This window comes from Nematostella vectensis, chromosome 9 (assembly GCF_932526225.1).
Source record: "Nematostella vectensis chromosome 9, jaNemVect1.1, whole genome shotgun sequence".
Taxonomy (NCBI): domain Eukaryota; kingdom Metazoa; phylum Cnidaria; class Anthozoa; order Actiniaria; family Edwardsiidae; genus Nematostella; species Nematostella vectensis.
Window position 1 is genome coordinate 9,950,057 of NC_064042.1, and position 27,036 is coordinate 9,977,092.

General features: G+C 39.1%; 2 protein-coding genes across 3 annotated transcripts in view; one reads left to right on the forward strand and one right to left on the reverse strand.

Moving 5' to 3' along the window:
- Window positions 1-9,000: 9,000 nt before the first annotated feature.
- LOC5503818 overlaps window positions 9,001-27,036 on the reverse strand; it is a 29,424-nt gene continuing 11,388 nt past the window's right edge. The window contains exons 2-5 of one of the 2 annotated variants that reach the window (XM_001624715.3): window positions 13,624-13,952; window positions 13,144-13,245; window positions 10,960-11,393; window positions 9,001-10,383 (exon numbers count right to left, since the gene is read on the reverse strand). In XM_001624715.3, coding sequence (XP_001624765.2) covers window positions 9,181-10,383; window positions 10,960-11,393; window positions 13,144-13,245; window positions 13,624-13,952 — 2,068 coding nt within the window. In that variant the 3' untranslated portion in view covers window positions 9,001-9,180. Of the gene's footprint in view, window positions 10,384-10,959; window positions 11,478-13,143; window positions 13,246-13,623; window positions 13,953-27,036 lie in introns of both variants that reach the window. The other variant, XM_032372033.2, reaches the window with a different exon arrangement.
- Window positions 20,218-25,654, forward strand: LOC116611629. The gene is made up of 5 exons (XM_032372035.2): window positions 20,218-20,463; window positions 23,268-23,485; window positions 24,085-24,254; window positions 24,511-24,617; window positions 24,813-25,654. The coding sequence occupies exons 1-5, from the start codon at window positions 20,440-20,442 to the stop codon at window positions 25,185-25,187; spliced, it is 894 nt and encodes a 297-aa protein (XP_032227926.1). The 5' UTR covers window positions 20,218-20,439; the 3' UTR covers window positions 25,188-25,654.

Here is a 27,036-nt window from a genome sequence, read left to right on the forward strand (position 1 = left end):
TTCAGCTGTCTTACTTTTCAAGGGAACAGGTGTTGATTTTGGAACTCACTTGCCGGGTTATGATAACGCGCTAAACTGTTTCTATAGCGATAAAACTGATTGTTTCCGTAGCAATTCGACTTTTATTAGAGGAAATAAGACTAGAATGGTTGGTCGACGTTTCAATAATAAACGTGACATTAAGGCAGGGGACAATTATAAAGAGCGATATGCTTAAAAGAGTTTGAAGCCATTAAGTCGATGAAACTGGTGCTCATAGCGGGCCTCAATTACACTTACACCGTTGTTTACTTCTAGTTGGTATTACTTATCTATAATTTGCTTTTTGTGGTATTCTCAAGAAATCAATATCCTTTATAGGCAATCAGCCTTAAGCGACTTCTCGAGTATTTTTGAATATCATCTACAAATTAACGGCGACCAAACACTCCAACTTGTCTTTGAATTATTTATTTGTTCTACACTTTTCGGTGACACGTCCAAATTGATTCTTAGCGTTTCACAACACAAAAACAGTATGTTTTGTATTTTACTTCATTTGTCTCTCTGTTTTTTATTTGTTTGTCTTTTAGACACGTCCAACAAAGACCGCTTTCAAAACCAAACAGAATCAAACCGATTCAACCACGCCGGTTGACTTTTTTCTATAGAAAATGGCCCCGATAAACTAAAGCCACCCCGCGTGTAGCACGCTTGCCCATTTTGGAGCCATCAGTTCTTATTATGATCGTTTTTAATGGAAGAGCGTGCCCTACTGTGAGGTTTCAAAGCAAGCAGCCTCTCAAGAAGTATGGCCTGATGTGAGCTCTGAGAGCGCGCCATACGTATTCTATGCTACCCCGCCAAATTGATTCCTAACGAAAGAGCTCCAAAAATCTCCCGCTGTTCTTCATTCTACTGCCCCCACGTCTTCACAAAAAAGACCTCCTGAAGATTGATTGCAGGCTAAACGTCTTATTAAAGCATTACTATCTAAACTTGTTTTGTTCTGGGGTAATTTTGTTCCATTATCTTTTGAGAGGGCCAGATCAATAATCCGTCAAAATACTGACAAGTTTGCATAAAAGCGAATGAGATAACAATCGCATAACCGTGATTCTAAAGGCAAAATAATACCCATAAGTCTGAATTTCCGTCAGTTGTCTATTCTCTTTCATATAGGTGCAATTCCATACGTATAAATATAAATATCTTCCGACACGTCTTCCGAAGCTCATTATGCTGTTGAAAAAATATATATGCGAAGTACCAAACAAACATCTTTTGTTGTTTAGCGTTCAGTCTCTTCGAAACGTTTGATGGTTCCGTTGAAAGCTCACCGAAAAGGCTTTCCGCCTCTCTCAATTGCCCAATCAGCCTAACTTCTTTCTCCTTCGCGCTATGAGTTTTGCATTTCTTTCCGAAATCCGGAGAGTATCTTGCGAGAATTCGTTTATGTAGTTTAGTCTCAACGCGGTATTTTTCACGACAAAATACTTTTGCCTCTGTGCCTGTTAATTTTTTTATGTGGAAATTACTTTGAATTAACGTTCGCGCTTTAATGAAATAATATATGTTTCTGTGAGAAATGAAAAATGGCAGTTCTGGTAAATGGCGGTTCTGGGTGCTCAAGGTCTCAAAAGGTTTCAAATCGTTCTTAGGTATTGACCTACCACCTTTAAAACTAACCATTATAAGGTAGTTGTTATGCATGTATTTTCCTAAAGAGGAAGTTTCGTATTTGTTTGAAGGTGGAAAGCTGAAAGTGTCTGAGATACTGGTGGTGTGTTTATAAGATGGAGTATGGATGTACAGCTGTCTGGTGGGCGTGAGATGGAGTGACCTTTCCAAGATATGGTGCTCAAATACGACCTTAGGCTAACGATAGCAGGAGTGAAAAGAAACAGTAGCAGAAATCAGAAATATTACCATCACTTATGTTCAATTCTTGATTTATTTCCCACTACTCGAGCCATAGGCAATATATATTAGCCGCTTTTATTCCATTTTAGAGATCGTTAAATGCTTCTATGTGCTATTTCACCTGTATAATACACCCGTCTTTTGATAACATAATCACAAGACTACATAAAATCTAGTCAAAATATCCCCGAGCGAAATAAAGTCATGCTTAAAAAGTATGCCTTTTCAAGGATACCTTATCAAAATCATTTTAGCAAACTACGGTAAAAACCCAATTAGTTTATTAGCTTTAGTTTCAAAGTTTGTTTCCTTCGCTGAGTGAACGCTTGTGGTGCTCTCGCGTACGTTATGCCTACTAGGCTTCCTACAAACCCCGTATGACACTTTCCAAATACCCGGATAACTTTCTCCAGACCCCATTTGAGACTTCCGAATACCCGGATGAGACTTGTTCAGACACTGTGGTACACTTGTTATGGGCGTGGTCTGATTGATTGATTCCACGCCCTTTAGTGAGATGTTCAACTTAAAAAACAAAGACCAGCCAAATATTACGAAAAAAAAAATGACAGAAAAGACATTTAGTGTTACCCGGAATGCTTCCTTATCTAACGTCTTTTCGGATCCGCCCTCGGTGAATTTCTTTGCTTCTTTCTTTGCTTCTTTCACCTGTCACTTTATTTACTTCATCTCAAATAGGATTGAAACCTCTTGTTATCCTTTTTGTGGAGGAGTTGAACACTTAGGACAAGCCCTTTGCGAAGCCACAGGTTTTATAAGAAGTTGAATGTCCTTTTGGTAATGTTCATCTAAGATCTGGTTCGTTATCACATGAGAGAACTGGGGCGAGTATGGAGACGAGGCTGTCGGGTCAACACCAAAAGCATGATAGCAAAAGTGCATTCCATTAATTTTCTGACTTTCAGGTTCTTTCAGTCTCTCTCCCAGTCTCTCTCTCTCAGTCTCTCCCCAGTCTCCTAGAGAGCCTGATACTCAGGGTACCCTCGTTTTCATGCACTTGCTCCAGCCCCAGTCCCCTATCCTCCTAGCATTTTTTTGTTCACCTTGAGTACTACAGGTAATACCTCGGCTGCGAGAAATGTTAGATTTCTTGCATTTCTTGTTTAATTGCAGCTTTTAGTTAGAAGTTCGCAATAAGATGCAGTAATTTGTACCGTGTCCAAGGCCCACAGTAATTGGTGAAATCTTGTGGCGTCCCCGCCTTAGTTTAGCTAAAAAACAAATTACCTTAAAAGCGCTCCTGAATGCTGTCGCTTGTTTCTAATCACCTATCTCAAACGAAACAACACTGCCGGAGAACCAGCATCCTTTGCGATCGTATGGGACCAAATATGCGGCCGAGACAGACCAGTTCTGGATCCTCTAGACATGGTAGTATCGAGAGCATAAATAGTCCTAGTAAGCCACAACTTTGTTATTGTTTTTATTCTATCTAAAAGACAAAATGTCTAAAGACATCTCGAATAAACCATCTAAAAGGAAATCAAGTTCTTAAATGAGGTTTTAAACTAATATTCACCAAATTAAAAAAAAAAAAAAAACTCGGATTGAGGGGAGTTTCCCAATCTCAAAATCGTCCAAACCCGGAAGAGCAATAAAATTTCCTTCGAACAACGTGGAACGAGTGAAATGTGTCAGAGTATTGTTCCCGTGCTGCTATTCTCACTAATTTGATTGTTTGTTGAATTTCGCGGCCCTCGTTGTGCCACCGTTGTTTCGGGGTTACAAATTATTTCCATTTATTTTCTTTATGTAAATTCAAAAATATTTTTCCAAAGTACTACTTTCTTGTGATATGTTTATTTTTTTTTATTTGCTTTTCAATTTCACTGTCACGAAGTACAATATTTTATGTTCTTTCAAGCAAACAAAACAATTTCTCATCTTTTATTTTTTATTCTACAAAGAGTTGATTGCTTTTTTGCCAACTTCCTTTTTATTTGCCAAATCCAGCCAATTTCCCATTCGTAATGATTACGTGTTGTGATTTTACTACAGGATGCGCCAATTTGTACCAAACGCTGTTATTAATAAACTCCATTCAGTATATAATCCAGACGTTGTTTCTTGTTGCACCGCTAAATTGTTTGTAAGAGAATGTCAGACATAACATCCAAGATGTCGCACGGTACGACACGCCGCCGCTCATAAAGAGTCATTAAGGAGCAATAATATAAGAAAACCATTAATCAAAAATTACTCTATTGATTCATTCATTAAACTAGTCATCAAAGTTACACCTTTCGTCTTCATTGAGAATACAAATCAGCGTCAAGAACCGGGTCTAGACACCTCCTTGGTTTTCGGGCTACTTCCTCCCACTGTTGTCAATTCAGAAAGTGCTATTTTGCTATGCTATTTTACAGCAAAAGCTAGATCTGCCAAATCATTCTGTATATCTATATCATCGCTATATCTCTACTCTTTCCAATTAATTCAATGTGTCGATCGTTTGTGGAAAGGGTGGGGTGTTTCTTACTTTTTTGTGTACCCGCCAAAGGGCCCTCTCTGTAATGGATTCTATTTGTAATTTGTTTTCTTTGGACTGAATTTAAACTTCTTCTGCCGTAATTAAGTTTTTTTTTTTAATGTGCAAATTGGTAAGAAAATCTCGTGAGAACATTCATTGGAAAATTCCGCCGGTCGAGTGTATTAGAGAAAGGTGTTCCTAAATACCGTGAGATATTTTCCTGAGCGAAATTGAACTAAAAGTTATTAAGAAAAAAAACTTTCTCTTTGAGGATGGTAGTTTGGATGTCTTAATATCCTGCCCAGGCAATCTTCCCCGGCGCGGTGCCTTTTGCTGGCATCCCACCGACTTTGCAATTAGAAAAATTTTCTTGCTGTGTCGGATTCTCAAAGACAATACGTTGTTTACCATTTCCTTTCAAATGTGTTGTCGGATTGGGATCATGCTCTGATCGCTTCAACAAAGTAGAATATCTAAAAGAATGCTAGTGGACAAATAGGGTCACAGGGGCAATAACATGTCTCAGAATTCCAATCTTCAGAATGAACTCTTGTTATGAAGGTTGTATCTAAGAGGTATAAACCAACACAAGGTTGAAAAAGTATGTTGAACGCCTCTGTGAAACAGAGTAGTTGTTGCGCTGACGTTTCGATCGTTAGCCTTTCGTTGGAGCAAAAGAACTTGCTCTACACCACCTACGCAGACCATCTAGTTTTTTCTACAGTTTGTCTGTAGTCTTTCTAGTTATACCATGTATCCAAGAGGGTATGACTTTAAAGACTACAGACAAGCTGTAGAAAACTAGATGGTCTGCGTAGGCGTGTTGGGGTCAAAATAAATCAACACAAAGAGAGAGGAATGTTTTATGCCTTGGTAAAACAGATTGTTTTCGCTGACCTTTTAAGTATTAGCCCTTCGTCGGAGCAGAAAAAGGAGCTGTCATTGTTATAGGAACATCTTATCATATCTTATGACTATCTATGCCCCAATATTTAATTCTTCAAAATATTTTTAGTTTTATTAATAGAAAGAAGTATAATCTGTATCAAGCAGCGTGCTAGCCGGCTCTCTAGTGGGTTTATTCGGAAAATACTGTTTTCGGAGTTTCGGGATTTGTCGAGTAGATGGCTTATGGTAGGAACTAAGCAACTTGGAGGTTTGGAAACTGATTTTTTTTTAAATTTCAACACTGGAGGAGCGCACTACCATACTTACTGCCAATAGAGCGTGTATTACCCTCCCCTCCCCTAAACCACTCTTTTTTTAAATAAATTCACCTCCCACTATATGTATATATTCTTCCTCCACACCCCACACCACCCACACCCTCCCAAAGACTCTCAATATGAAGATTTCATTACAATTACACCTATAATTTTGGGTTCCTTAACCGGTTTCCCTTAACCGCCCCTCCTACCCCTCTCTCCAGACCGTCTCCCCCATTCTCCGACAGGACCCGCCCCTTACGTTTCCCCTTCCCCCTCCCCTTACCTCCAGTCTTCTTTCTCACAGTCCCAGCAGTCCTCCCTTCCCCCGAACGCATCCCTCCAACCTCCCCTGATCTTCCCTATACTCCCGACTGTGATCCCTCCCCCACCCCTCCCCTCCCCTGACCATCATCCCATCCTCTGACCGTTCCCCCTCCCCTGACCATCATCCTATGACCTCCCCCACCCCCTCCCTTTCCATGATGGTAAGCCCATGTACCACTAAGCTATCGTTAATTCAACCACTGTTATCCCCTTGTTGCATTTAACCAAATATTGGTGGACCTAAGAAAATGAGCTTGGGCCTAGTCCGTGCAATTAAGATACACCTACACAATAACTCATGCTCATATTTGAAAACTGGAACATTCTAACAAGTCAGTAAAGTGAGTCTTGAAGCGAGCACAATACAAAAAACAACCTAAACCCACTTAACACAACGCTTGGCCCGCTCTTAGTATTCTATTGATGGAGTCTTGTACAAAATATTGATTCTTTTGAGCGGCATTGCTTTTGGTGTAGGTTCGTTTTTCTTTTAACAAAAAATGCGATAATAAAGATAGAATAAGAAACGATTTCTGTTATAGTCTAATTGGTAAAATGCTAGATTGCCTTGTTCTTCACAAAGGAAGTTGAGTCTTCGTACACTGCTAATAATGAAAACTTGATGAAATTAATAAGTGTCCTTGTCCAAGTAATGGTTTGATTGATAAAAAGAAAATTTTACCGACAATGGTTTTATTTGCTGTTTGATTACACAAAAAGCCGACAGAGAAACACAATGTGCTCGGATTCACGGTAGGATATTAGATTTTATTTGACCGAGGTAATAATTCGCCTGACCATATCATCCTCGTGCGAAACGTAATTAAAATATAATACTTTAAAGTGTCTTAAATCCATTCTTATGTAGTATGTTATTAAAAGTAATAGTTAAAATCGAACAAACATAACAGTGTAACGGAAACTCATAAAATCGCGCTTCAAAAAATGATAATGCCGAACAAAATTTTCAAATCACCAAATGTCGTGTTACTTTCATGGCTTACAGGACAAAATATTTACTATGTATAGCGAGTTCGATACAGCTATTGAGAAAGCTTCGAGGCCAGCTAGTCACAATTATAAAACTCATTCGCGAAAGCGTTCAAAAGGGTATTATGACTTCTTATAACTTTAAAATTTAAGAGGGGTGACATTGGCTATAATCTACTTCAAATCCGTCAGTTTCTTTTTTCTACTAACTGGATTGAAATTTAATTGAACTAGTGCTTATGCTTCATTCAACGGTTACAGATTGATATTTGAAAAAAGTAAATTGAAGTTGTAAAGTGAAGTTACCGAGAACTTAAACTTGTTTATGAAAAACCTTAAAAGATGCGAAAGTTCGCTCTGATCTTCGCTTTGATCTTGCCAAGAACGCGGTAATTGCGTCCAATAAAAAAGCGATTATTAACGTCGGTGCCGTGCCCATGAATTGTTATATCGCGCGGCAATTGGTCTACCTACGTACCACTAGCAATGAAATCGATATTACTATAAATACGCCCTCGGAACAGCAAGAATATGGTGGGTTAAAAACACCAATCGTCAAAACAATGCTACTTCATGCTTTCCTTCCGTGAGCTGTTTGATTTTTGTTGTTTTTAGGATTTGGTATAGTGTATTCACACACAATCCATTTTTATTGTAGTTTGTTTAAACCGCCTTTCTCATTGGTCATGCTGTCCCCTGTTATTACTGATATTTTGTTTGCGAATGACGGGGGTAAGACCGTAATACCTAGTGCACGTGTTCATTATAGCACTGTTAGACTCGGCTAAATCCTTTTAAATAATAATAGTTTACTTGTAATCACAGCGCGCCATTCACGCCGCCTTTATATTTTGCCGAAAAAGGATTACTGTGTACGTTAAAAGCCTACATAGATTACTTTGATTCGGCAACTTTTGTTGGGAATTAGTTTACGGCTTTGTTTTACGGCACTCTTTTATTGGGAATGAATCAACGCTTCGGACAAAACGTGCGAAAAACAAAATAATTAATGACTAATCCATCTCTTAACGAATTCGAGAATATTTTTTGTGTGTACCAATTATGTGATGACCATCTGGTTAAATAGTAAAGAACTCGAAATTTGTACAGCCAACTTTCGCGCGCAAAAATCAGCAAATAAACACACCTGTTGCCAAAGATAATATAAGAAAAAAATGATTTTATTTGAGATATTGGATATGTAAGCCAAGTCCAGGTTTGGAAGTTTGGGATCCCTGTGGTTGGCACTGAAGTAAGGGAGCTGGGGAGAGACAACCAAGGGATAGGAGGATTCTGTGACGTCACACCAGCCACAGAAAACCCGAAAAACTTCAGAAAACCCAAACAGTACTCAAAGGTCTGATGATATGGTAGTTTACACTCATGGCTGAGTGTAGTGTGAAAATGACACTCACTGCCAATAAGACATGACTACCGGCCATCGTCTCCCATTCCTTAAATGCGCGCATTTAGCCATTCCAACAAGTATCAGACTTGGCGTGTACTCTTGACATCGATCAGACGGAAACCCACCTGCTTTAGAGCCTTGATTTTGTACGTGAATGGTATTTTTCAATGACTTTTCTTCTTGTATAGATGTCTAGTATCAAAGCGCCAGCCCTAAGATTTCCGGGGGTGGGGGAGAGGCACAGACAGAACAAGCAATAGAGTGCGCATGCGAAAAATCAAGTAATGTCATGGAATTTGAATAAAAACCCACAAAAGTAATAAAAAGTCATGTAAAATATCACCGGTAGAAGTATATGGGAGGTTGAGTGTATGTTTGAGTCGAGATGTAAATTTTTAGATTAACATCTACGAATGCCGGTATTTCGTATATGATTAGCGCAAAAGTCGAGGCTTGGACAGGTCAGAGTTTGTGTACAGCTGGAAGTTAAAGCCGCATTTACCAGTTTACTTCCGGTCGATTACGTAACAATATTCGATGATTTTTAACAGAAAACGAGACCTGTTAAAGCCACCAAATCCCATCTTAAAAACGGGCCACAGTATGTACATTTTGTTAGTGCAATGTAGCACAAATATTGTAACCCCTAGCAACAACAGGAGAAAACAACAACGATCGATATAGCCGACAACTTTTATAATAAAACATTTCATTTATCATGTAAAAATATTTTCATGTATAAAAAGCGTTTTCTATATTACAGCTTCTATTAGGAAAATCCAAATGTATCATTCAGATGCCAAATTGAACAAAACGTTAAACAAGTAAATGGGAAAGAAGTGTACACATGGTGACTCTCACTGCACGTCACGCGTGACAGGCTGACTTGCGTGACTCTCCCTGGTTGGACAGTTCTGAAGCGCGCTGATTCGCTGTATGGCTTCCATCAACTTCTGCCGTTTGTTACGGAGTTTCTTGATTTTTTTCTCGATTTTCCTGCTGGGAGACGTGGGGAAATTATTCATGTTGTCACGTGTCTGCGAGCGTGACGTCACATGAAGCGCTTCATTGGGAACTGAGCCTGCGTTCAGCGATACGCGATTGTTTCCATGAGATTGCGGCGAGGCGAGCGTATCAGCTTGGCAATCACCATGGCAGCGCTGCTCGCCGAAAGCGTGACTGTGATTGTCACGTGATTCAATCTTACGGGAACACTGATTCGTGCTTTCCTCTGCTTCAATGGCGGCATACTCGTCAAATCTTTTTTTCTTTGCAGGAGTAGGTTCCGCATGTTTCTCATTTCCGAAACCTTGCTTTTTTTCTTTTCCAACTTGTGCGTCATCGCTTACTATTCTCTTCCGTGTCACGCAGTCCTTTTCGCTCGTCACGAACCCTGTCGTCCTCGTCTCATCATCAGTCACGCATTCTCTCATCTTTTCACACAAGCCTTCGTATGTGTCGGGCCACGACTCTTCAAAGCGTTTTCTCTTCTCTACTCTCCATCTGTGGTTCGCTCCCGCTTTCGTTCTCAGGATCGCTCTGAGCTTGTCCAAAATCTGTTTGGCCTTTTCCCTGGTCTTGACTAACTCGGCAATTTTTGCCCGCCGTTCCTCGACGTTCGTTTCTTGCATTATCTCATTTTTTAATTTTTCCATGCGGCGACACAGTGAAAACATTGCTAACCGTACAGTTCTTTCGACCCTTTCGGGATCTGCGGCGAGGTTCGTACCAGTCTCGGTAGAGTTCCTTCTTGTCTTATTATTGATGCCTGTTTCACTACAACCCTTGATGGTATTTTCAGTTATTTGCTTTTCTTCTTTATCAGATTCTGACTCAAGCAACTCTGTACTTTTGGTCCCAGTCCTTCTCTCTAGAGTGTTATCGGATCCAGTCCCCCTCGGCTCCTTATTGCTGGTGACAGTTTCTCTCTCATCTCGGCTGCTGGTTGCAGTCTCTTGCAAACTTCCGTTGGACTGTCCCGGATGCCATGAGCCAGTGAAGTATTGTATTCCACTTGCTATGTCTGGGTCCATCTCTATCGATCCAGCTTCATAATAATCCTGGAAATGGCAGAATTAATTGTTAGCACATGGCTGAGACGACAACTAAAATGGAGGCAGACAGACCAATAAGGACAGACAGACAGATACGGACGGACCGACATATAGATAATCTTAATAGTCATTAAGTTACATTTTTCTCCATAATCAATCTGTCATTATCATCATTATCATGATCATCGCCACCATCGTAAGCTAAAATTAATGGATGTCATCAGGAATCATCTCATCATCATCATAAAAAACCATCACCAGCACTATCATCACCATCATCAAAACCACCATAATCACCATTGTCTCCCCTTAACTGTCTCATCAGGAATTATCTCATCATCATCAAAATAATCACATTATTATTATCTAAAATACCCCCAACACCATTATAATTGTCACCGTCCTTACCGTGTCATCAGTAATCATCTCGTTATCATTATAAAAAATATCATTATCCAAACTACCACGAACAACATTGCCACCCTCCTTACCGTGTCATCAGTAATCATCTCGTTATCATCATAATAAAAAATACCACATCATTACCCAAACTACCGCCAACAACATTGCCACCCTCCTTACCGTGTTATCTGGAATCATCTCGTCATCCACGGGAGTGGGTGGTATCTGCTGCAGTAGCTTCGCCTTCAAATACTTATAATCGACGCTTCTCCGGGATCCGTCTCCCTCGTCCCCCAAGCACGCACGCACCGGCGACACACCTTTCTCCTCGTCCTGGCCTGGGAGCTCCAGTAAACTGCGTCCAGCCTCATCATCTCCACCACACCAGGCACCATTCCTGTCGTCACATAGAGAACTGCCATCTGATTTCACCGGGGATGTCGGGCAAATGGTAGACTCTTGTTTCGCAGGTAGTGTAATCACGGAGCAGTCTGCTTCTTCCCGCGGTTCACTTTTAACTGATTCCCGAGACTGTGCGGATTGCGGCATGTATACAACGTAGTGCACGGCGACGAGCTTTGGAAGGTTGTCATGATCGTATGCGATGCCTGCACCTGGTGAGACATACGGAATAGATCTCACTCGAGCGGCCGGCGGAACAAATGGCTTGCGCATGTGATACTGGCTTATCTGTATTTCTGGAAGGAAACTCTTTCAAGTCAACAAACCTTTTGAATCAAATTAACGAAAATGCGCGCGCTAAGCCCGTATTTATGTCACAGTCACACGCACACGTATGGCGTGTGCCTACAGTAAAGAGCGCGCTAGCGTGTCTAGGGGTGCGAATTCCCTTGTTTCTTGCGCAAAAAAGCTATGTCTATACTTAAGTTCAGCAAATGCCCCGAGAATTGGAAATATGCCAGAAATGTGGCAGTGGCGATTGGATTTCTGGGGATGACCAGACAACCAGGAATGGCTTGGGATCTTACTCATTCCAGGGGCACTTGTTATGTATAGTTGTACTAAGAAAATGTAAAAAAGACGTGTGAAATAGAAGGCGAACAAAACGTGACATCTCCGCGTTGAATTACACCCTGTTCTAAATGATACGAAATGAGCAAATACCGAGGATAAAATAGGCTTACTCTACGCAATATCAAGGGTTGCACTAACGTCCAACTTTATCGAAAACACAAATCGCATATTCCAATCTGTTTCCGTCCGCTTTATGAGATCCCACATTATGCATACCATTTATAGTTATTTTGCATAACATCAACTGGGGCGTTTTTTCCTTTGGAGTAGACATGCCTTATATCATCACATCAATGTCTGACCTTGTTCTAAATGTTATAAAAGAGCTTTGCGGACGTGTGAAAAGCCTGTGATAATCTAAACGTTGAGATGCGGGCCTTAACGGTACGGTAATGCGAGCAGCAAAATCGTACAACTTTTGCGGCAGCATTGCCCCCCCCCCCCCCCAAAAAAAAAAAAAGAAATAAAAATAAAAAATAAAATATTTTACTACTAAATATTTTACTACCGGCGAACCAACTTTTGTCGCAGCAATTCTTTTGTTGCAAGTTGAAAAAGTTGGCTGCAGAAAGTAGAAGATGGTTCTACTTTTTGCAACAAAACTTGGAAATGTAGCCCGTTTTACTACATCAATCAAACTTGTATCGCAGCCAAAAGACGTCAAGCATAGGCAAGCACTTGAAGTCACACATAAGTGTCACGGGCAAAAAAGATGGCTGATCAACAGCAAGAACCAATTTATCCTTTGCTGCGACAAAAGTTTGTTCGCTAGGTTAGTAAAACGCGCAACATCACTTTCAAAATTATTTTTACAAATGCTCCCACAAAAGTTGTTCGATTTTTCTGTTCGAACTACCGTACCTTTATGTGTAAGATCTCGACGTTTACACCTATTTTACAAAAGGTTGTCAGTGCAAATGGCGAATGGCAAATGGTAAATGGCTTATTGGTACTAATCATTCGTAAAATTAAAGGTGTTAAATAAAGTCCAGCGATGTCAGAGACAAGCATTGGTAACCTTTAATGGATAATTGTTTCGATTTATCCATATTCTTCGGGACGCATGGTTACTTTTGGTCGTAGAACTGCCATTTGCCAATCGCCATTTGCCATTTGCACTGACAGCCTTTATTGAAATAGGTGTATATTCCTAAGGCGGTAAAGGGTGGGATGATGTAACAGGCTGCCAAATATGGTGTGATGTCCTAATAAGGAATTGACAGATTGGTTTTCAAAACAAGATTGTTGATTTTATGCTTCCTTTGCGATTGGCTCGTTTTAGAGCTCCATCAGTAATAAGGTAAGATCACTGAATACCTTGTTACCTACCTCGGCTCGTCTGTGGAGATGAGGGGCTGGCGGCTGCGGCTGGCCAGGGAGGGGTGGGTGCGGGTTGCTGCTGCGGTGGTCTCGTATAAGGAGCTTGTCTCCCTTCAACGACAAAGTAACACATTAACTCACTACCTCAGAGGGGGTTTACAAAGCACAAGGGCGAATACAAACTATAAACGGAACACCAAGTCTGAACCTAAGCTAAATAAAACAAGAGTCAAGTGTTAGATTAGGTTCATACTTTGTGTGCGTGCTAGTGGGGGCATGTACTGCGGGCTCACAGAAACGGCTGGTAATCAAGCCAACAGTGCTGAATAACATAAGCCCAACATAACGACATAAGAGAAAAAAACATTTTTTTTTCTTTTATGTCATTATGTCCATGTCGCTATGTCGGCCTTTAAAGAGTGCGCGGGCCTGTGCTGTTATGTCATTATATCACTAGTGTGCATAAGCATAGTGGGCATAAGCACTTACATTGCCCTCTTCGCCATGATCGCACCGCTTGCTCGTATCGCCTCGACAAAGAATGCATTTGATTGACGGATGACACTCGACAGGCTTCCCTACCGAACACCGGCACGTGATATGATATGCTTGATGGTACAGAAGACGTAGCCAGGGTTAAGTTTGAGGCACTAGGCTGGACGCTGGCGTGTAGCGGAGGTCCCGTATGGCGGTGGTCGGGGGAGGGGGGCACAGGAGACACGTATGGGGGTAGCTGTCCTGGCGGAAGTCTTTTCTCGATTTCGCGCACCATTCTCATCGAGCACGTGTTACACATGCAAAACAACTTGCTGGATTTGCTGAAAGAAAAAGGGTAAGAACAAATGATTCGCTCAAGCGTAACCCTGCTCGTTTGCCGGCCTTAGGGGCGGGCCATCTTCGGAAAAATCAACGTATTACAAGGAATGCCTAGAAGGAATCCAGAAGGCGCAATGTCAAGTATAGTAGAACCTCGATTATCGATATCGATGTAAGGATAACATGCATACGCATGTACAAACATTTCTCAATCCCACAAAAGTTGAGTGTATGGAAAATAAACTAGACTCTCCATATATTTTAAAGGAGAGTAAAGTTTAAAAAAAATAAATAAAAGGTTCCACGTTATTTCGTAACGACTTCTCCTCAAATTCTCTTGTTAATGCTTGCGGTATTGAAAAAGTGTCACAGAGAAAAGGAAGAAATCGAACATTAATATCAGAGAATACATACCCGAAGCGCCAGACAAAGTTGAAAACTAAAATCTGATTTTAGTTGGATTCTGATTGGCTTTCGTTTAAGTAATTAATACGTAACAATGCTTTCTGTGCATACAATGCGGATGACTGTGCGACAAAAATGACGTCATAATCTAAAGAATGGATGCTAGTACGCATGCGCACACTCGTTAATTGATCCCGCACATGCATGCGCACACTCGTTAATTGATCCCGCACATGCATTTCCTCCCAAGTCCTGAAGACTCGGTTTCGGTGTATTAGTATGCAGTCATAAACCTAAATTGTTTTTTTTAAACAGGTTATTAAATCCTCATATCAATCTTAGTCCTAGCTTGCGTAGCTGGCGTTTTTGTTGAGTTTCAGAGAAGTTTTTATCGGCGAATACGGCCGCGCGAGATCTATGGCAAAGGGCGCCCGGAAAAACGGCCTGTAGTCAATCCCATAAGATTTTCGTAACCTTTTTCATTCGCCGGCGAACGGAGCAAACAATTATTCTTATATGTCAATAGCTTGCCATGTCAATCAACAAGTCGTCACACCTGGGGCAGTACTAGTAGTATAATGGCGGCGAAAGGAAGACGATATAATTCGTGCGATATTGAGACTTAAGTGCTTAGGAGATTTACGAAACATTGGGTTTTATGGTTTACGAGCAGAAATTAGCCATCCAGAAATTTCACTCTGCTGGGGAACTTCTCGTCGTTAGTTCTTCACTGGCATAGCTGTCAACCGGCGGGTCTCATAAGATTTAGGACCTCATCCATCACAAGCCTAATTTTTGTGAGAATGTTCATACATTTTCTGTATTCACCCCATTGGCTCTCTTGTTTTTTTTTTTTTTTTTTTTTTACATATTTACTGTATATCAACCGATTTCACAAGATTTCTGTCTAAGTTGGATTGACAGCTATGCGTTGGGCAAAATAAATTGACAGAGTTGGAATGTCCACCTCTCTTCTCCGGAAACTTCCCAAACTTGGTTTTAAAAGAAACTTTACAAATACGGCAAAGATAGTTCGGATGGTATAGTTTTCCATGTTTGGATAATTTCTTAGGAGCGAAGCGGCAAATTCACATGTCTCGCCAATGTTTCCATAGGCCGGTTTATGATTGGTTTACGTGTGACAGTGAGATTAAACAGTTTTTTGACAGCTACAACGTTCTCGCCACACACGGCGGCTCAGAGGCGTTCTGAAAATGTCATGGGGTTAGTCGCAGGTTTTTCCTCGTTTTTTTTTTTTTTCAAGATCGTCCAGAACTTTTTCCGGGCGCCCCTCACATTTCCCCAGCTCTCTCGCGCAGCCTCATAAAAAAAAGCTAGGAAAACAAACTATGAATGATTTCGCGTATTCGCCGAAAAAAAAACTGATCTGAAAATCAACAAAACCGCCAGCTACGCAGCCTATATAATTTCAATATCCTTTTTATCATAGATATATCAATGAACTCTCGTTTGATGACGCTCGCGCAGATACAATAAATGCTCGGAAAAACAAGTCAAGCCCGGCGCACACGGTGAGCAAAACTTCACGCGTGCAATTTGCTCATACGTGCAATTAGCGCGCGCGTAAAAACAACGAAACCTGAAAACTTATTTGCTTCAAAATCGCCCCGTTCTCTATCTCTTATCCGTCCAGTCACCAGGGAAGATTGAAAATTTAGTTGCCTTTTGCCCTATTGATCTTCATTGATCTTCAGACATTATTTCGAACTTGATCATATCTCTTTTGCTTCTTTCTATAGAGCTCTGCACGCGAAAAAAAAAAAAAAAACTAGCGAGAATGGCGTTTTGCAACTGGCGCGCGCCTTTTATACCGCAGGTCCTTGTTACCGCGGTGATCCCAGATACAAATCCCTCAGAAACTAAACAGATACTAATATATAGATTTAGGCACTGCCTAAAAGCGGAGCCAGCATAAACACCTTTTGTGTTGACTGATCAAAGGTATTATTGGGGGATCTAGGATCCTGCTCTCTACTGAGATTTATTTATTGTACCAACCAAATGGATCCAGGCATTATTCAATAATTTAAATTATGCAGTACATCAAAGTTAACAAACACAATTCCTGGTGTGAATATGGCTGTCAAAGTTGTCAAGAGTCTAATGGTAAATTCTTATGTCCCATCATAGAAGTTCCATTATGAATATCTTTTTTTACAAGCTTTGCCCTTGTGCAGAAAATGTCATGGATGAAACAGCATTCCAAAGATTCAAAATAATATATTTAGACTGTTTAGATGCCATACTGTGATTTTTATGTATTGATTTTATGGGGATTCTCTCCTTCATTGGACCGAATATTCAGAAAAATATCTGGAAATTAAAATCCAAAAATATATCTCCTTTCATGCATTACATATTGGTGCAGCCCACTTTACTATATAGCGGCCTTGTTGTTGGTGGCCTACTCCCAAATGAATGCAATGAAGAAAAAACAGATTGAAATTGCTAACTTCTAATTTCAAACAAAACACTTTCATTGATCTATGTTTGGGGTAGAGAGGAATCAAAGAATATCAATTGACTAAAAAATAATCGATGGGAGAGGAGATATAAAGTGAATTGACTCAACTTGAAAGGTTTGGTGAAAAAAAATATAACAGTAATGAAAATAATTTGATTGAGCATTTCTTGACATTTCCCCTTTCCCATTATCTTAACCCTTTCACCACCACAGACCTCTAAAGAGGCCATGTCTTTGCTATCCAAGCTATGTGAACAGAATTCTATTATTGAAAAAGAACAAGGTTGTTGCTAGTGTTATAAAGTTTAATTATCTTGCCCTAAAAAACCCTTCCCCTTAATAAAAGTTCCATTAATGTACATTTGTAAAGCTACATTCTGACAAGCTTTGTTCTTGCGAAGAACAATGGATGAAACAGGATTTCAAAGATGGAATATAGTGTCAGACACAATTTTAGATAAGATGCAATGCTGAAGATTTAATGTACCATTTTAAGTGGTGATTTTTCATCCCCATGGGAATTAATATCTACAAATATACATCTAGTAATGCATTATATTTTGGTGTTTTGAGAAACCCTGGATCTAACTATTCCAATGAAATAAATCTATACATCTAAAATAAATGTAATGGTCAAGAGACTTGGAAAGAAAATCCTAAAAAGAAAATATAAGTGAAAGTAATAAATGAAAATTTCTAATTTAAAAATCAAATCTGTTCATTAATTTATTTTTGGTGTAGAGGGGAAATAGCAAAGAATATCAATTGCATAAAAATAGTCAACAGGGAGAAGAAAAAGGAAGAAATATGACTCTTCCTTAAATGTTTGAAAAGAAAATATAAGAACAATAATGTGATAATTATATTCAGTACTTTTCTAAAATATCCCCTTTCCCATTATCTTTAGGTTGATAGCAAACTGTTGACTTTACAGATTTATTATTTAAAAAGCAAAAGTTTGTTTTTAGTTTTATATTATATAAGTATCTTATTCTAAAAAAACCTATGAGTGTGTACTGCTGAATCACATAGTAATGAACTAGTCATTTGCGCCCCCTCCCTTATGGTCCCGCAGAAGTCAGGGGTTAATGTGGGGTTTTAGACCACTTTTTAACCAGAATATGTCAAGAGGGGTGGTGGTATTGGCTGTTTTTGACTCTTAACTTGGAAACAGGCTTTTATTAAAGTTTAATCCCCCACCCTTCCCTGAGACCATGGGTGTGGGGGTATCAAATGACTAGTGAATAAGAACATCCTACTGTTCTCTTCAAGACATGATTTTTAATTCTCATGTCTTCCAGTCTTTAGCATTCATCTTGGCCCTCAGGTAGTTCCTGGTTCATAAAAGAGTAAAACAATTATTTATTATATTTTTTTTTCAAAACAATCTTTTTATCAAGCCATTTATAATCTAACTAATTTTCCACAACTATTTGAAAAAAAATATAAACACATGAGATGCAAGATGCAGACAATAACAACAATGCATATTGAAAATAGGTTTTTTTTTATCCTCGGTAAGGAAAATTTCTCTTGTAAGTTGAAAAAGCTGCTGCATCTTCTAAGGATATGTATCTTCTTAGGACTAAGAGCACAGGATATAAAGACAAGAACGGTCTTCTTTAGCAGTATTTGACAAATGCAACACGATATTGGTTAGCCTTTATGAAATATCTCAACACAATCAATCTGCCCTGAAGAAGTCTTATTAAAGACGAATTCCAGTTTTTGTTGTATTGTATTTTATTCAACACAATCAAGAATATAGATAAAACGAAGAATGTCAAAACAAAGCCTGTTACGCTCAGTACTCGCATTCTCAAAGCCTCAATAGACAATACAAATCGTCGTCCGAAACTCACCTTGCATTGTTTTTTTTGGTCGCTTTCTTGTGGTTCTGTTCGCTTTTTAATGTGAACTGTTACTTGCTTAAATTTACTAGCTAAAACCAGATAAATCTTGGCGTGAATGAATGTTAGTAGATCTCCTCTAGTTGACTTTATCCTTAAGTCACAAAATTTGAGGCAAGATAAATAATCATCGCATAATCGACAAGAACTTTTTCCCTTGCTCCGTGTTTGTATTTAGTCGCCATATCGGGGCCGAGTGGGGCCTGGGATTCGCGCGGCTGACTGACTGGCTGGCTGGCTGGCGAGTGACACCACAGGGTACCCGCGCGATGACCACAAAAACCAAGTCGCATACCTACACCATATTTCTATGCCTATGGGGCTACGCGCGCGGCCTGCGGCCGCGCTTGGCTCCGCTAAAAACGGTCAGGGGGGCGGGGTACTTCATTAAAAAATAATAATAATAAAAGCTATTTACCGAGTAAAATCAGCTAGAATCGATGGAAAGGCATTATAAATATGGTTTCTTAAATTATTTACAGCAACTTATTTAATTTATGTGGAATACCTTGTCTGGTTTCTGGTTTAGACGCTTGCAAATTTGTATGCAATACGCAAGGAAATAGGCATAATATGCATTTCTAAAACGTTTCTAAACCGATTTACCGCTTAGTTATTGCTAAGTTTTCAAACAGCAATCGTCTACTTTTGTACTTTTTGGCGGCGACATAATGAATGTTGTCGACGGTGAAGACCACCCAAGTGGAAGTCGCGCTTGGACGTCTTTGCTAATTAACTACATCAACTACAGTAACTGCGCTTAACCGCAAAAATTACGGAGAGTTAAATATAAACTGGACTTGAATTGACCGGGATATAATCAAAACATACAAAAGAAGGGGATCTTTTTTCTTTTAAGATCTGCAAAATTTTTTGGACTAGTTTCTGATATGTTCAAACAAACCAGAAAACAACAACAACAACAATAAAAAATGTTCCAACCTATTCTGCTATTTATACGAAGAATTCCAAATTCGTTCCCCCGTATTTTTTTTAGTTGCATTTAACTATGTGTATGTGCAGGATCGCCTTTTGAATATTTCGCGCTAGTGATGATTGGAATAGAAATTTAGCCTAAATTCGCTAAATAGCGCAAAAATCGCTGTAAAAATATTTTGATGTATTTCCAGCCGTACTCTGTAATTCTATGCAAACATAGGTATTTTTTATTATTTTTTTGTTATTAAAAATTAACCCCTCTTGCTATTAGTTTCTGTTTAAAGTATCTAAGAAATTTTTAGTATCTAAGATCACCGCGGTGTCCTTGTTTATCTCTAGCTAGAGATGAAAATTTGTTTTGGCTTTTCTGTTCCGTCAGTGAAACCATTCTGAGCCAATCAGAGTCTCGCTTTGTGCAATTCCCTGGCTATCCTATGGACAAAAACCAGACAGTGTCGCGACAGAAAGCCATGCAACTGCACTAGGTAAGAAATGGCAAGAATCTGATTGGCTAAGAATAATTTGAGTGGCGGAACAGAAAATCCCAAAAGACAAAAACAAATCGATGTTTTGAAAATGCGGCGTTGCGATACAACAGTTTCGACAGTAATTGAGAATAGAGTGTGCTGTTTTTGAGATGCCCCCAGGAATACAGAACTCTAGATATAACAAACAGCTATCGTCAATAAGCAATCATCGTCAGGCTTCCAGTTAGTGACTTGGGTTTGGAGACTTTAGAAATCTAGCAAAATGGTCAAGTTGCGTAGACGTGGGGTAAGTCTTTTTTTATTATAAAACACAATTCTAAAAACAAATCCAATAGTTCATATAACTATTAATTCTAAAATGTCCGTCATCAACCAACGTTAAAAACACACACAAAACCCCCTCAGACCAGGCATCTTTTGCTAAATAATTGTTGCACTCTTTCTCATGATATGTTTATTCCATTCTAAAAAGTTTATCCCCCAAACAACAGGGCGAGACAAGCAATTCTTTCGAAAAACAAACACCAGCATTGGCAATTCAACAGTAATTTCGCCAACCGAGCCAAGATGGCGTAAAAGTCGTATAAATGCATTGAAGTCGTTTACATATCCACAATTTTTTAGCTCAAACAATAGGTCACAAATACACTTCAACTTCAAACCTTGAAAAAAGAGCAAAATCTCCCTCCATCTAGACAAGATAACTGTTTTTCTGCGAGAAAGAAACATTTCTCCCATTCCACAAGTTTTTTTCAAGCCGCTCTGTGATTGGTCCATAACGTCTGCGAGCTGCTGGTGGAATTTCGATCCGAAAAGCACGTCAATCTCAAAGGAATTTTTCGTAAATATATAATTTCTCAGTAAAACAGCTCTAGAAAAGAAAACTTATCAAGAAATGAATTATGCTGTGCGACCAAACTATGAATTGAACTAAGATCTGGAAGTAAAAAGTTCATATTTCATGTTTTTCCTCCGTCCTGAGTGCTAACCTTAACCTTAGACCGGTTATAGAGTCTCTCGAGTCCAGTCTATCCATTTTATGACCAGAATGTAATGAACAGAAAAATAAATTAAATCTTCCACCATCTAAGCATTCAAACTTCATAATAAGGAATTGATAACAGCATTGAAAAGGCTTAAAAAACGCCTGTTTCTTCGCACCGCCGCTTACATCTACACCAATCCGCGTACAGGAGTTTCGATCCGTCTAGCTGTGTGCTAAAACATCGCAGAGAGTAATAAGCTGTGGAAATTTCAAAGGGAAAATTCGAGGATTTGAGAAGGATCATAGGACAACAAAACAAGTTGTTCAATTAACCAAACCACAACTACCCAAATAAAAGATGGATGCAAAACAAAGCATTTTTCCAACATGACGCGAAAATGTATTTCTTGTCAAGTAAACAATGAAATTTAAAGATTTAAAAAACACTCAATTTTAAATCACTCATAAGCAATAAAGAATTACCTCACTTTCTCCCTGCCGTGTTTCGTCGACTTCAAGAGATTAGCCACATAACTCACATAATTTTGTAAAGTTGGGAAGGGATTAACGCAATTAATAATGTTAGAGATAAAGGCTACACGCCAACAAAATTCAAGATTAACAAGTTAAAAGAAATCAAAAGCTTGTGTGAAAATCAGAAATGAATGATCGATCGTCCCACTTTTGCTTTAATGATTTGACTTTGGTAAGAACAATAAAATATGAATAAAAAATGACAAAGGATTTTTGGATGAGATATAGACTAAAAACCATCAAAATTCAAGGAAAACTTCAAGGAAATCAAAAGTTTATGTTTAAATAAGTCAGAAATGAATAATTGATCGTCCCACTTTTGTACTTACTACATGTAAAAATGATGTAACTTATGTAAAAAATAGACCCGCAAGGCGTGCATGTAGCTACTGCAACAACTATTATAGCCTAAGAAATGTTTCACTGTAATTTCAAGTATATACACAGTACATACAACAAATTTAGCAATAATGATGTGCACATTTAGATTATAAAAAGATGTCTTCAAAACTGTTGGCTTTAGCTATAAATTCTTGAATAGGGATTGACCCTAGAATAAACTACTAAAATAAAAATAAATGAATATTTTTATTGAATTAAAATAAAATAAAATAAAACAAAATAAATGGGATAATATTCAAGATAAAAAATCTCAAAATGTCTAAGAAAAAAGCGAAATTTTTTATTTATTTATTCTGGATTTGAACTACGGACCTACGTTTTCAAGACCGATGCTCTACCGACTACGCTACACCGACAATCATTTCCCTCATAAGTCTAAAAACTATACTGAAAGGCTCGCTTGATCGTATTGTTTGAAGGACTCGCAAACTTGCCAAATTTCAGCTTCTTTTCTGGACAAGGAGCTCGAATTTCAAACACAAACAGTCCCAATACTGACAGGCAATATTTGATTGATTGATTGATTGATTGATTGACGTGCACGTTTACAATCTAAGAAGAGGCAAAGCCATCATTCTGTGGAAAACATGATAAAATACACGTATTGTGAGCATTTTATAAATCAATAACTAGACGTAAGGCTAATCTCTTCAGAACATTTTAATAGGGTCTTTATAGAAGCGATTCAAAGCTATTTAAAAAAACGTTCCATGTCCGATTCTTTCCCAAAGCCCGAAGTTCCCAGCAAAACTCATGGGCATAATCTCACTTTTTCGGTTTTTTTTTCGACGTGATGACATAGTAGCTACTCGCACATGCGCAGTAGCTACAAGAATAAAATATAAATCGAGTAAGAAAAACAGTTTTGAATGAGATATAGACTACACTCCATCAAGATTCAAGTTTGAACATTAAACAAGTTAAAATGAGTCAGGAATGATAATTATTACTCCACTGTTGAGTTATTTTTAAGTGCTTAAATCCTTTTGTAACCTATGTTATAAACAATGAAATCTAAATGTGACATACTCAAAGCCATCGGAGGATTAAACAATGAACATAAATAATTATGGAATAAAATATTTTTGTTTAAATTGACTGATAAAAATGATCACAGAGCATTGTTTTTCATCAAAAGATGAATTTAAATCGCTAAAATTTTGTTTCAGATGAAAGTCCCCATGATGATGGCCTGTGTGACACAATCCCTGCCAATCATTCTGCTGTCATGGCAACTCAGCACTGCTCAACTGTGCTCGAACTTCATCTTAGACCATCATGCATTGCGAAATCACGTGATACAGACCCTCTCTGTATCCAGTGAGGATGAGTGTTTTACGGAGTGCGAGGACAGCAGCCAATGCGTGACAATTAATTTGGTGAACCTGTGAGTTAAAACGAATCAAAGAACATAAAAAACTGGGCTGCAGGGGGATGATACGATTTTTGTTGCAACTTACAATGCGCCCACATTTAGATTATAATTTTAAGCGGTTGACTATTACTGGGAGCAGGTTATGCATGGCCAAATGCAAAAACATGATGATACCATGAATGCTGTGGTGAACAAAGAGTAGAATTTTATAGCGTATTCTAAATCCCACGGGAAGCCAGTGTAACTCAATCAGGACAGGTGTGATGTGGTCAAATTTTGGTACCAGCCGTACAATATGGGCAGTAGCATTGAGGATCCGTTAGAGACGATTCACTTGGTAATTAGGTATCTTGAATAAGAGCAAGTTACAGTAGTCTAGGTGAGTCGTGACAAAGGCATGGATCAGAATTTTACAAGCGTTTTCATTTAGGTACTTCAGTATTTGTGATGATGCATGCTCGCATTTTTATTTTTTTGCAAAAATTGCTGTGCAATTGCTGTGCAATTGTATTTATATTTGCAACTCGGGACGCAACAAGAAACGCTGTGCAAGTTGCAGGAAAACTCGCCTCTGGTAACATGGCCTTTAAATTAGTTTGAATTCATTCCAGTCGCTGCGACCTGAACCACGCCTCCCATCTGTCTCACCCGAAGGACTTTCTACCAGATGCTAACGCACGTTATGCTGTGGTTAAACCGCTGACCATCTGCAGTAACACGTTCTGCAGCGAGAACTACGCATGCGTGATGAATGTTGACGGCAGGTCTTACCGATGTGAGGGTAAGGATAAATTTCCAAGCTTATTTTACATTATGGACTTAAAAACGCTGCCCAGAAGTTTACTTAAAACTGTTTTCATATTTTAATCTAGAAATTCCAAGGTCTATAACTACGTGATAGGGGCAGTACTGACTATTATTATTAAAGCTGTTTTTCTCATTTCAATCTAGATAATCGATCATTCTACATCCACGTATAAAAGGGACAGTAAAGTTTAATTAGATGATTAAAAAACTATTTTCTCATTGCAATCTAGAAATCCCACTCAACATCTACGTGAAAGCGGCAGCCTTTGGTGACCCCGGCGGAGCTGAGCAATCAATGATCTCTATCAATAATCGAAAATTCGCTCTCAAGGGAACGGTTAGTATCTCCCCCAAAGTTGTGATCGTCTGATACCAATAAGGGAGGGGTTGAAATCGAACCCTTCTACATTTCCTAGAATTACAGACCACCCCCTCCCTCCCCCCCCCCCCCCCCCCCCCCCCCACACACACACAGTTTTAAGCATGAAAAGGCGTCAATGCATCCTTCCTTATAATGCAATTTCTGTTGTAGAAAACTCGTGGTCACAATTTCGTGGTGGTTCGGTGTGATGGTAGCCTGGTGTCCAATCAGACGTTCGACACCCACTTCGACTCACAAGCGAGCACTAACCTGGTGAACTACCTGCAGGGCTTGCCTAATGACACCATCGTCACTATCGCAGTAAAGGACGAAGGATCGACCCAACTTAGTGATGACGCCGTTAACGCGCTTCAGACGATCATCCACATTCAAGCACCATCTATGGTGTATCAAGAGAGCATGGCTTTTATTGGCTACAAGGGAGCAACCATACCATCGTGGAAAATAGGCACAAAGAAATCAAGTGGCGAAGGTCCATCTGTAGTTACAGCACGCATCTGTAAATGCAAAACCTGTGATGCCTGACTCGACATAAGCATTTACCATAAGCGAAGCCAGATTCCAGGGGGGGGGGCATAAGCTCCTTTTGTAGAAACAGCACGCATTTGTGTATATGCCTGTAAAGCTAAGATGCCTGGTTTCGGCATGCGACTCGCGACGCAACAAGAAACGCTGTATGCAAGTCGCAGAAAAACTCGCCTCTGGTTTCATTTTTTTTTTCTAGTTTTCATATTTTTATTGAGTACACAATAATGTGTAGCGCACGTTCCCAAATCTTGGCAACCACAGGAAGGATGGAAATAGGTCTGTAGTTAGCGGCATCAGAGCCAGGACCAGACTTGTGTATAGGCGACACCACAGCATGCTTCCACTCAGATGGTATACTACCTTCAGCCAGGGACCGGTTGAAGAGAGCGGTCAGAGGCTTAGCAATATGAGTAGCCCCGTCCTTTAAAAGGCAGGCAGGAATGTTTTTCAGTCCAGTAGATTTTGATTATTTGATTTTCTTTAGTTTAGTGAAGACAAATTCTTTACTTACTCTGGACAAACGACAAACATTGACAGCTTTTAGCTCACGCTTTGGTGTAGAGGTGGGAGGTTGCATATTTTCCCTTATATTTGCAATAGCCGTACGAAAATAGTCAGCGAAGCCTTGTGCAATCTCACGAGGTTCGTAAGTGAGCCCTGATGTTTCGCGGGAGCCGATACCTTTGGCTTTTTTCGTGGAGGGAATTACCGACTTAAGTGTTTTCCGCAGCTTTCCCGAATCCTTTTTGTTGTCGTTGATAACATCAGTATAGTAGTTTCGCTTCGAGTCACGAATGAGCCTTGTTATTTTGCGGCTTTTGTAACCATTCTCCCCTTACAATGTTTATAACAGCCCATTGATAAAAATCTATGTAGAAATCAATAACTCATCATTTGGGTACTGCATAAAATGAAAACTGTAGGAAAAAAGGGAAATAAATCAATGCATGGCTGAAATGATAATATTTTACGCCTCTGTGAAAACAAGAGTTGTTTCGCTGACGTTTCAAGCGTAAGACCTTTTCTGATCCTCTTTGCTCCGAAGAAGGGTAAACGCTCGAAACATCAGCGAAACAGCTCTTTTTCACATAGGCGTAACCATATTATTTCACTTATTGAATAAATAAACTTGTGTTTATTCATTTCCCTGATCCCACTACGTGTAACCAGACCACCACAGCTTGTCTGTAATTTTTCTAGACATACCAGTGAAGAATTTTTTTTTTTCGCATGCTGACTCACTTTCTTAAAACATTGTATTGGTGAGCACTGAGCACGCACGCCTATAAAATATTACTATTTTGCAATGCAACCTTTTCTAAGAGACTCTGACAGCCACCATTTTGTCATCCTAGCAAATTAACTAGTTTGAGAAAGAAAGAGATAATTTAAACTGGATTTGGTAAAAAATTGTTTTCTAAATTTCATCACATAACTAGTTCCCCCATGAAGATGAAAACAATAAGAAAGTTGTAGCAGCTGGAGGTCTTCAACAATCAAATAATGATATTTTTTGGTAACTAATAACAAAGAATGAGTAAATGAGAATCTAATTTGAAACTTTTTTATATTTTTTTCGTGATTTTGCACGACAAAAAAAGAAAAAGAGAATTCGTGTATGCATGTTCGCGATATTCAAGAAGTACTTTGTTAAACTTAAATAAGCTTTATCTAGAGATGAATTATTGATTGAAACTACAGTGCTATTTTTGGGATGCTCCCAGACATACAGAACTCTAGATATAACCAACAGCTATCGTTAATAAGCAGTCATCGTAAGGTGAAATAAAGGGAAATAAATCAATGCATAGCTGAAATGATAATATTCTACGCCTCTGTGAAAACA

Coding starts and splice junctions, on each gene's coding strand:
- LOC116611629 (XM_032372035.2), top strand. CDS start 20,440: ATGGTCAAGTTGCGTAGACGTGGG. Junction 20,464..23,267: donor TCAAGTTGCGTAGACGTGGG/GTAAGTCTTTTT, acceptor ATTTTGTTTCAG/ATGAAAGTCCCCATGATGAT. Junction 24,255..24,510: donor CAGGTCTTACCGATGTGAGG/GTAAGGATAAAT, acceptor ATTGCAATCTAG/AAATCCCACTCAACATCTAC.